This window comes from Culicoides brevitarsis, chromosome 3 (genome assembly GCF_036172545.1).
Source record: "Culicoides brevitarsis isolate CSIRO-B50_1 chromosome 3, AGI_CSIRO_Cbre_v1, whole genome shotgun sequence".
Classification (NCBI taxonomy): Eukaryota; Metazoa; Arthropoda; class Insecta; order Diptera; family Ceratopogonidae; genus Culicoides; species Culicoides brevitarsis.
This window is the reverse complement of record NC_087087.1, coordinates 1725961-1737764: the sequence shown is the minus strand read 5'-3', so window position 1 is coordinate 1737764 and position 11804 is coordinate 1725961. Positions and strand designations below refer to the sequence as shown.

General features: G+C 26.0%; 3 protein-coding genes across 4 annotated transcripts in view; all 3 read left to right on the top strand.

Moving 5' to 3' along the window:
- LOC134835870 (general transcriptional corepressor trfA-like) overlaps window positions 1-11804 on the top strand; it is a 131396-nt gene that overhangs the window by 40940 nt on the left and 78652 nt on the right. The gene's annotated exons all lie outside the window — the stretch shown is intronic.
- LOC134834025 (sodium/potassium/calcium exchanger 4-like) lies at window positions 310-5693 on the top strand. Of its 2 annotated transcripts, XM_063848539.1 has the most exons (9): window positions 310-706; window positions 2890-3093; window positions 3156-3292; window positions 3928-4504; window positions 4563-4645; window positions 4712-4846; window positions 4905-5031; window positions 5095-5370; window positions 5561-5692. In XM_063848539.1, the coding sequence occupies exons 1-9, from the start codon at window positions 595-597 to the stop codon at window positions 5614-5616; spliced, it is 1707 nt and encodes a 568-aa protein (XP_063704609.1). In that variant the 5' UTR covers window positions 310-594; the 3' UTR covers window positions 5617-5692. The 2 variants fall into 2 exon arrangements, with proteins under 2 accessions (XP_063704609.1, XP_063704608.1); XM_063848538.1 differs by having other exon boundaries at window positions 5095-5693.
- LOC134833487 (cell cycle control protein 50A) lies at window positions 6674-9008 on the top strand. The gene is made up of 3 exons (XM_063847807.1): window positions 6674-6826; window positions 6959-7771; window positions 8416-9008. The coding sequence occupies exons 1-3, from the start codon at window positions 6763-6765 to the stop codon at window positions 8625-8627; spliced, it is 1089 nt and encodes a 362-aa protein (XP_063703877.1). The 5' UTR covers window positions 6674-6762; the 3' UTR covers window positions 8628-9008.

Genomic DNA, 11804 nt, shown 5'->3' with positions numbered 1-11804 from the left:
TGGAATAAATGTACTCCATCCAACACGTGATAATGCAGAATTTCTCATTAATTCTCTCCCTGTGATTTTTTTTCTCTATGGAAGCTCAAAGCATCAACAAATGATGGATGGGTCATGATAATTCAAATTCAATTTTGCACCATTTTTCACATTCAGGTAAGTTAACAGCGCTTTGTGTTGTTGTCTCGTTTTTTTGTGCATTGTACGTACGATGCGCGCACGTCTTCGGTCTGAAAGATAATTTAAAACTTGATAAGTTTATAAGCATGTACTCAGGCAATAGATAAATCAGTCTTCGTCGAACATCAATACAAACATGATATAAAAACATAAAAAATTATTAGTCGCATTCTGAACACTGAGAAGGTAATAAGCACACAAAAAACGAGTAAAATTGAAAGTATTGTGAATTGAAAATCGAGAAAAAATGTAATAAGTTGCGGTTAATTGTCGATTAAACCAACGTTATGACCAAAGAAGTATTATCGTAATAAATAAAAAAATAACAAACAATCGATTCCGTACCTGAAATTGATCCAGAGTGATAAAAAATATTAACTTCATTCCGCATAAAAACACAAAAAAGTGAAAAAAATGACGACAAGACATTTCCTTAACAAAAAATTCCTTAATTTTTTAATTATAAGTTGTGTGATTATTTCGAGTAATTTAGTTTTAAACGTTGCATGTGATAAAAATAATAATGGTGAGTCATTAAAAAAATATTTTTTTTAAATAAAAAAATTAAATTAAAAAAAAAATTTTAATTTAATTAAATTAATTAAAAAAATTAAATTAAATTAATTAATAATTAATTAATTAAAATTAATTTAATTAAAATTAATTAATTAAAAAATTATTTAAAAAATTATTTTAAAATTAATTAATTAAAATTAATTAATTAAAATTAATTAAAATAATAAAATAAAAATTAATTAAATAAAAAAAATTAAATTAATTAAATAAAAATTAATTAAAATTTTTTTTTTATAAATTTTATGACAACTTCCGATAAAAACGCGTCAAGGGAATTTCGCTCGTCTCACAAAAAGTTCAAAGTTTTTTTTTTATTATTTTTAAGATTATTTCGGATAATCATCCAAATTAATTTTTTTATTTGTCTGATATCAATATCATTTATTTGACTGTTAATTATCTGAGGTTCTGAAGTTCGAACGCAATCTTTGTATCACAATGTTGCTGATTTTTAGTGCACTTCAAATAAATTACAAATTATCTCGAGCCTTTGACGGAGACATCAGGTTATCTAAGTTGGTGACAGCTGCTTTTTTTTTGGCAAATTATCGAACGGAAATTATGGCGATCATCAAGATTGATGAGTTAATTTTTTGTTTTGTTTGGTTTTTTTTAATTGCGAATTTGTGATTTTTAATTTTTTGCAAAGGTTACGTTATCTGATTGATTAAAATGTATACAAATTTGAATTATCTGGACAGTAAAAAATTTTTTTTATTAATAGAATGATATTGCATTGATGATGATGATGATGTTTATATCATGACCAATCTAAAAAGGGCTTTTTGTGGGTTGATATTGCATTGTTCAGAGGAATTTTCTTTAAGTTTTATTTTTTGAGCTTTGAAATTCTTTAAAAGTCTTAAAATGTAATATTCTATTAAATTTTTCACAAAATCGACTAACAAATTGAAAATAAAAATATTTAAAAATAAAAAAAAACATTTAAAAATAAATTAAAATTTAAATAAATAAAAATATTTAAATAAAAAAAAAAAAAAAAATAAAAAAATAAATAAAAAAAATAAATAAAAAAATAAAAAAAAATAAATAAAAAAAAAATAAATAAAAAAAAAATAAAATAAAAATATTTCGAACTCCAAAATCATTTTTTCCAAGTATTTTTATTTTTTTACTTATTATTTTTTATTTTATTTTAAATTTATTTTTAAATATTTATTTTAATTGTTTTTGTTTTATTTTTATTTTTTTTTAATGAAGCAGAATTTTACATTTTAAGGCTTTTATGGAAGTTTAAATTAATAGAAAGTAAAATCAATTTTTTAAGTAAAATTTTTCTTTCAGTTGCTAAAATAAAAACTCTCATTAGAGTATAGTTTTTATTGCTTCCGTAATTGGTTGATTGATTTTAAGACTTTTTATAAAAGGATTGTTGTTAAGCGATCCAAAAAATTTTGTATCTTTTCATTTGAAATTTTTGAGTATTATTATCACTTTTAAGAATTTTTAATAATTCAATGATTAAATAATAATTCAAATGATTCTTCGAGAAACGTCTTTATCAATTTTTATGATCTTTTCAAGGAAACTTCATTCTGAGTAACTTTGTTTTTTTTTTGTCTTCAACCATTTTTTTTATCATTTTTAAATATTTACACAAACAAATCACATTCGATGCAATTATTTTTTTATTTTATTGCCTGCAAACATCTTTCGTCATTAGCTACGTTTTCAATTACGTCGTAAAGGGAGTTTTTTTTTCGTAAAAATTACCTGTCGTCTCCATCGGTAGACTTTGTAATTTACTTTTTTATTATCTATTGGTGTCTCATCGAGTGCGTATTTTATCATCGTCCTCACTCAACTATTGGAACAAACAAACTTGTCATCGAACCATCTCGAGATAATTGATGGGAAAAGTGAAATTACCCGAATATTTTTTGATGACTTTGCGTCAAAGACTTCCGATTTTAATTTTATATGATAATTTGATAGTTAATTACTCGACACTTGAGACGCGGCTTTATTTTATCAATTGGATGTGATTTAATACGTCGTTGAAGGAAGAGCTTAACTAAGCTTTAGATAGCGCGGAATTTTCCGTAATTGCTTTAAAATTACAATTACACAAGAAATGCCTCAAGATTTTTATTTTTTGTTTTTTTTTCGCAGATACCCAAAGAAATAGAGAGCGCTTACTTCACAGTTACCACAATATCGTGATACGAAATACGGCGAACAGCAGTACAAACGGGATTTTACCCTATTTGGGATTGTACAGGACAATTTATCATGTAGAGGGTGACGAGCTGATTCCCGTGGATGATTGTGTGCCTCCTTCGGCAATAAGTGACTTTCCGGGAACGATTTTTCCGGGTGAGTTTTTGATTTTTTTATGAAAAAAAAATTTTTTTAATTAAATTTTTTGATTTTTTTAGAGGATATGCTTTTAAAGGGAGCTGTGATATTTCATATTGTTGCTGCTATTTACTTCTTGTCAGTATTAGCTATCGTTTGTGGACATTATTTCATTCCTTCCGTCGAATGTATTTGCGAGGATTTGCATTTATCAACTGTAAGCGATTAATTTTTTGTCAATTTTCATTTTTTTTATTAATTTTTTGTATAAATATTTTTTAATAATATTTTTAACAATTTTTTAATTATTTTTTCAATAATTTTTTAAGATAAATTTTTATAAAGAATTATTTTTTAACATTTTTTTTAGTTACTAAGTACTAAGTACTTTTTTGTTGAAGTACGAGAAATCTTTTTTGAATTATTTTATCAACCTTATTTTTTTTAACAAAGTTAATTTTTTATAAAACTTTTTTCTGTTAATTTTTTTAAGGTTGATTTTCACATTTTTAAACATTTTTTTTAATTATTTTTTTTAATAATATAAAATATTTTTTTTAAATAATTTTTTTAAAATATTTTTTTAAATATTTTTTTAAGATAATTTTTTTAAATATTTTTTTTTTAATAATTTTTTTAATATATTTTTTTTAATATATTTTTTTAATATACTTTTTTAAATAATTTTTTAATATATTTTTTGAAATATATTTTTTTATTTAAATATTTTTTTTAAATATTTTTTTTAATTATTTTTTTTTAAATTTTTTTTTATAATTTTTTTTTAAAAAAAATTATTTTATATTATTTTATATTTTTTTTAAATATTTTTTTAATTTTTTTTCCTTTTAGGACGTTGCTGCAGCAACTTTCATGGCAACAGCAACTACCATGCCCGAGTTCTTTACCAACACAATAAGTACTTTTGTGACAGATTCTGATCTGGGTATTGGAGCGATCATTGGCAGTATGTTATTCAATACGCTCGGAACAGCTGCATGCGCTGCTCTTGCTGCTAACAAACCAATTCCCATCGATTGGTGGCCCTTATCACGCGATTCGTTGCTCTTCTCCATTAACGTGTCACTTTTGGTTGCTTTTGCCTTTGATGGCGTGATTTGGTGGTATGAATCGATGACGTTCGTTATCTTGTACATTCTGTACTTTTGTATCATGTTCCAAAATGTGCGAATTTCCAAATACGTAAGACCGTTTCTCGAACGGAATTTGTTCTGTTTCAAGAAGAAGAAAGTTTACGATCTTGACAATGGCACGAAAGATGTTGAAAATGGCAATATCCCGAATGGCAAGCATCATGTAGCAAATGGTACTAATGGATATGTGAACAATTCGTATGTAACGACGGAAGAAAAACTTGAAAATACGACGCCTGAGTCGACTGATGTTCCTTTTCACGGGCATATGCCGAGTAAGAAATCTTAAAATCCTCAAATTTGAATCCATTTTGATGAAAAAATATCTTTTAGTAATTGCTCCTCACATCATCGAAGACGAAATTGACGAACCAATGTCCTTATGGAAGCTTCCCGAAGATTCGAGCGTATTAATGGTACGTTTTTAAACGTTTTTTCTGAATTCTGAATTAAATAACTGACAACAATTTATGTTTTTTTAGAAAATTTGGTGGTTTTATACTTGGCCAATACGAATAATTTGCACTTGTTTGATCCCAAATCCAAAAACTTACAGAAAATTGTATCCATTGACGTTTATCATGTGTATGTTTGTTTTGGCGGTAAATTCGTACATGGTAAAATTCTAACCTAAAAATGAAATTTTCACAAAAATTAATATTTTTTCGTTCAAAGGTTGTTTGGATGGTTACCGTAATTGGATATACTTTTGCAATTCCTGAAGCTGTCATGGGATTAACGTTTCTTGCTGCGGGCGGTTGTTTACCTGAAGCTTTTTCAGCGATAATTATGGCGCGAAAAGGTTTGTTTATAAACTTTTAGATCAAATTTCATCAAACTAACCTCAATATTTTTCGAATTTTAGGCGATGGAGCTTTGGGAATTTCCAATTCTTTAGGTTCAAGTTCTCTCAATATACTTTTCTCGCTCGGATTTCCATGGTTCCTTCGTTCAATGGTTGATTTTGCATCCGGCGTTACGCCTCTCGTCAATATCTACAACAATGGCATGGAATTTACGATAATGATTCTCCTGTTGGCGATCTTGTCACTTTATTTGATCATCTCGTGCTCAGGTTATCGGTTAACTCGCACAATTGGCGGCTCATTGCTCTGCGTTTACATAATTTTCGTCACAATAGGTATACTTATGAACATGGGGATGCTTTTTTCCTTTGTCGGGGGTAAAATTGAAGGCACTTGTTAATGATAAAAATTTTCATCTCTCTCGAAAAAAATACTCATGTCTGTCTGTCTTTTCTTCTTATTTCTATTTTTTTGACTTTTCTCTTCAAAATTTTTTTTAATTTTACTTTTCATCTCTTTTCACAGCATCTCTCATACAATTGTTAATTTTCATAACTCCTCATTCGGTTTGTCCGATTTGAATGACATTTTTCATCTCATCCATCATAATGTTCCTTAAAAAAGAAAATTGTTACAAATTTAAGCAATAAAATAGTGATAATTGTAAAAAAAAATCTGAAAAACGTGCATTTTGATTGATATTTTTGCATTACTTTGCTACAAATAGGCTTCAATTCACTTTCTTTTGTTAAATTTGATAGACAGTTAAATTATATTTTGATTTGTTTGAAGAATTGATGTTAAATTAAAGACATGCAAAGTTATGAAGAAATTAAAATTTGGATTTTTTTTGTCTCCTCAAAATTTTTTTGAAATTTACATTTTTTTTTATAAAAATATTCTAAAAAAAAATAATTAAAAAAAAAAATTTAAAGTAAAAATTTAAAAAAAAATTAATTTAAAAAATTTTTTAAGTAAAAAAATAAAAAAAAAAAAATTAAAGTAAAAATTCTAAAAAAATTAATTAAAAAAAAATTAAAGTAAAAATTCTAAAAAAAATAATTTAAAAAAAATTCTAAAAAAAATAATTTCAAAAAAATTATAAGTAAAAATTCTAAAAAAATTATTTAAAAAAAAAATTAAGTAAAAATAAAAAAATTAATTTAAAAAAAATTTTAAAGTAAAAATAAAAAAAAAATAATTTGAAAAAAAATTTAAAGTGAAAATTGTAAAAAAAATAATTTGAAAAAAAATTGTAAGTAAAAATTCTTAAAGAATTAATTTAAAAAAAAATTTTAAGTAAAGTTTTAAAAAAATTAATTTAAAAAAAAATTTTTTTAAGTAAACATTCTAAAAACAATTTTTTTTAAAGTAAAATTCTAAAAAAGTTGATTTAAAAAATTTTTTTAGTAAAAATTTTAAATAAAAAATATAAAAAATAATCTAAAAAAAATAATTTTTTTAAGTTATTTTTTTTTTAGAATTTTAAATAAAAAAAAATAACAATTTAAAAATTTTAGAGGAAATTCATAAAAAAAAATCTCCAACGACTTTAAAATTCAAATAAGTGTAGTTCATTTTTTTGCCATTTGGCGCATTACTTGAATCAGCAGGAAGGCAATTTCAGTTGACGACTTATCAAAACAAGAAAGTGATTCATCCAGCTCGAAAAATTCAATTTTTCTTTGGATTTCTTGCCAATTTGATTGCCAAAAGACCTTTTCAGGATGCCCGGAGAGACGGGTGAGCCCTCGAGTGCGGATGTCACGCAAAAATCGAAAAGACCTTCAGGTAATTTCCAAAAATAAATCTCCTTCTTGTACTTTTTCACACTTGTTATTGATTTTTTTTTCTTTTTCGTGAAGAACGACCTTCGTTCATGTTTCGCATTAAATTTTAATTAATTTTCCACTTTTTTTTTAGATTCTGCTTTCAAACAACAACGTTTACCTGCGTGGCAGCCAATTTTGAGTGCGGGCACTGTTTTGCCGACATTCTTCGTCATCGGAATCGCTTTCATTCCCGTTGGCATTGGACTTTTGTACTTTTCCGAAAGTGTCAAGGAATACATAGTCGATTACACGAAATGTGTGCGTGAAGGCGGTGATTTTTCGAATCAAACGTGTGCAGATTTCATTCGCAATAAAACGGATCATCCGCCATGTATTTGTAACATTCCCCTTGAAATCGACGAAGATATGCGTGGCAAGGTCTTCATGTATTACGGATTGACGAATTATTATCAGAATCATCGTCGTTACGTGAAATCCCGAGATGACGATCAACTTTTGGGACGACTTGATAACGCTCCGTCGACAGATTGTGCGCCTTTTGACAAAGACTCGAACGGAGTTCCGATCGCGCCATGCGGAGCAATTGCCAATTCGTTATTCAGTGACGAGCTGACGTTGAAGACAATTGACGGGAATGATGTTCCGACAGTTAGAACGGGAATTGCATGGCCCTCGGATCGAAATATCAAGTTTAAGAATCCGCCGGGCGATTTGAAGGAAGCGTTGAAAAATTATGCAAAACCTTTGAATTGGAAAAAGAATTTGTGGCAGCTGGATGAGAAGAATCCGAGCAATAATGGATTCGAAAACGAAGATTTGATTGTTTGGATGAGAACAGCTGCGTTGCCAAGTTTCAGAAAATTGTACAGAAAAATTGATCATTCGGCGAAAGGATATAGCGATGGGTTGATAAAAGGAAATTATACACTGATTGTCGATTATTGTAAGTAAAAATATTTTTAAAAATCAAATTAAAATTTTTCAAAATGTGTATTGGGGCGAAAATTTTAAAATTTGCATTGGGATTAATTTTAGTAAAAAGATAAGATTTGCTATAGGGCAAAATTTTGTATGTTCAATGGGAGACAATTTAAGAGAAATTTTCAAAAATTTTGATTTTAAGAAAATTTTAAATATTCATTGGGTGAAAATTTTTAAAATGTGCATTGGGAAAAAAGATTAAAATTTGCATTAGGGCAAAAACTAAAAATTTTTTATAGGCAAAAACGATAAATTATGAATTTCAAGAGAATTTTAATTGTTTATTGGGAGAAAATTTAAAATTTGCATTAGGTCAAAAATTCAAAATGTGCATTGGGTTAAAAAATTTTAATGTTTCTTGGGCGAAAAAGGTTAAAAATTTAATTTTAAGCGAATTTAGAATATTAATTGTGAGAGTATTAAATACTGCAAAGGAAAAATTTTTAAAAATATGCATTGGATTGAAACTTAAAAAAAATTTGCATTGGGTCAAAAACTCAAAATACGCTTTTTGGTAAAAAAAAAATTTTTTTTTTAAAGAAATCTTTTAAAAATAAATTCAAATGTAAAAATTATTAAAATTCAAACTTTTTTCTTTCAATTCAGCATATTCTGTCACAGAATTCGATGGCGAGAAAAAATTCATCCTGTCAACAACATCTCTCCTTGGCGGCAAAAATCCCTTTTTAGGCGTTGCTTATATCGTCGTCGGATGCATTTGTCTCCTGCTGGGCTTCGTATTGCTCTTTACACATATCAAGTGTAGCAAAAGCAGCGAAATGATGATCAACGTTACTCCTCGCACGCCCTACACTTAAAAAAAAAAAAAAAATGAAAAATATGACAACGAGTATTAGAGGCGAAAAAATTTTAAGTGATTCTTTGATAAGTTTTTTATTTTTTAATTTATAGGCCCCGTACTTCTATCACTATTAATGTAGATTTCTGCACTTTCCTACACTTTAAAAGCACTAAATATCGATAATCATAAGAAAAAGCTTGAGACAAAAATGTTTCAAAGTTACCAAAGTGAATTAAGTGACCTTCTAATCATAAACGTAGCTTACTTATGGAGCACATGAACACACAAAAGCACGTCATTACTCGTTTATGAATGAAAATGTATTTACTATTTGTTAGATGTTTTACAATGAATTAAGCAAGAAATAAATATTCTTCATGTTTAAATGGATTTTTTGGGATTTTCAGAGCAATTTGAAGGCTTTTTGAGTGTTTAAAAGAAGAAATTTAATTAAAAAAGTTAAAAATTTGAAATTTTTTTGATAAATTTAAATAAAAATTGTGATTTAAGGAAATTTTAAGTGAAAAAGTGACTGAAAAATTTTCATAAAATTGAAGTAAAAATTAAAAAAAAAAATTGAAAAAATAATTTTTTTAAGTTTTCAAAGAAATTAAAGTGCTTTAAATGATTAAAAAAAAAGTAAAAAATTAAAAATAAAATTAAAGTTCAATCTTCGAAATCCGTTAAAAATATTTTTTTTCGAAAATCTTTCTTACGCATGCCCCAACTTCCACAAATGAACCGTCTCCCATTGGAAATCTCATCAAACAATGTTCAACAGTCTCCTTCAGTGTTGCTTGAACCATCAAACAATCAAGTCATGCTTCTCCTAAAATCAATTAAAAGCACGAAATATCCAACGATCGAATTTATAAACAAAACGAAGACGAAAAAAAAACTCTCCAAACACGCATTAGACAAAAAAATCTTTGCAATCCAATTTATTTTCGGCAAACTTGAAAAGCGAGTGTGGGAACAGAGACACCATTAAATGTCCTATTAATAATAATAATTAAAAGAGATCGAGATCAGGATTAATTAAACATTCATACTTACTTACCTACTTCATATGAATCTATCCTTCGTTCGTGGAAATGAGAAAAAATACGAAGCAGAATTAAAATTATAGGCGTCAAGCTTTTATTTAGTCATCAATGGGCATTAAAAATAGATTACTTCGTTTCTCTTGAACTTATTCTCTCGTTATTTTTTTCTTTATGTGTCGTCCTCATCATTCATTCATTTGGGTTCAAAGGCAAAACGAAGAAAAAAATGTATTAATTCTATTTGGTTTTGGCGCTTTTTCAATCAACTGTGAAAAATACGGTTGGATTCTGAAAATTCAGAAAAATTCAATTTAAATTAATAAAACTATTTTAATATTTTTTATTATATTTTCGAAGAATTTAATTAAAATTAATTAATTAATTTTTAAATTAATAAAATTTAAAAAAAATAATTTGTTTTAATGAATTGTTAATTAAAAAATTCGTCAAAAATGATAAAAAAAATAATTTTAAAAATTAAAATTAAATTAAATAATTATTTAATTAAAAATTCAATTTAATTTATTATTTATTTAAATTTTAATAAATTCGAAAAAAATGCAAAATTTTAAATTTTTATAATTAAAAAAAAAAATAATTAATTATTTAAGTATTTAGAAATTTTTAAAATATTTTTTTTTATAAAATTTAAATTAAAAATTATTTTTTTATTTAAATTTCGCCATAATTTGAAAAAATAAAAAAAATATTAAAATAATTTTTTAATTAAATAAATTTAAATTAAAAATTAATGTACCTAATTTTAAAATAATTTATTTAAAAATTAATTATAAATTTAAATTAAAAAATTATTTAAATATTTTTATAATTTTTTTTTTTTATTTTTTTAAATTTGAAACTAATCGAAATTTTTGAAAATATTAAAAAAATAAAGAAAAAATCTATACCTAATGTATTTTTTTTTATAAAAATGCGGTTAAGTAAATTTCACAAAATACATTACCTCTCTTATTTTTTTTCCTTATTTCAGCTCCAAAAAACACATTTCAGCACAAATTTGGTTGCGTTAACTCTTGTATGTGTGTCCAAAACATAAATCGCACATGTTTATCTGACAGGCGGAGGCAACAGTTGATTATTATTACATCTGTGGTATTGATCTTAAATATTTAATAAATTGATGAGATAATTAGTATTGATTAAGTCATGTGAAGAGATGCCGTTTCTGCGAATGAAGGGGCATGATTGTGTTGTTGAACATTGTTCTGCTAATTAATTGAAGACAGAAATGCACAAACACACAATTTTTGCTTGGCAAATTCGATTCAAAATTCGAATTCGTGGAAATCCGAAAATTATTGTGAATGGCACGAGGAGTAATAATCGACCTGTTTATAAAATTTATTGTATCACTGCGGTCATTTTATTGATAGGATAATAAATAAATGTGCGAGAGAAACGGAGCAAAAGAGGCGAAAAAGGTCATTAGTAACGAAAGTTCTGTGGGCTCTCTTATCAAATGACATTTATCAACACCATCGCCCATAAAAATGTTTATTTAGGGGGGAAAGGCTTAGAAGCAACTTTGGATTTTTTTTTTTGAATTTACTTGATTGGTCAGTATGAAAATGTTGATGATGGCATCTTTATTGGGGCGATTTGTTTGATTTATGTTGACACAATGTACACGAAAGTCACTGAGATTTACTGATATGGATATTGGGACATTGTTTGTTCAGTATTAAAATGAGTTCAGTGAGGAATTTACGTTGAGTGACACACAAAAGGACTCTTCATTGATGTCGGTAGCTTTTCGAGGAAAGGTAAATTAAGGAACAAAAGTGAGGAAATTTTCTGTGAAGGAAGGCAAAATTTGTCATTTTTATCAATTTTGGGTTTGAAATCGGACAAAAATCGACAGTGACAAACAAAGGTGCAAGAGAAAAATTTTTTCTTCGAATTAAAGTCAAATTTTTCAAAACGAACTTTAATTTTTAAAGCATTTTTTAATATTTTTAATAAGGAAAAAATTCAGAATTTTCAACTTTTACTTACAAAATACATTTTCTCATTTTTTTTCCTTATTTCAGACTTTCTTAAAACTTTTTAAAATTTAAAAAAACTTATTTTTACCTCGAACTTCTGAAAAAGGTAATTTTTTAATAACAAAATTAATTTTTTTTTAT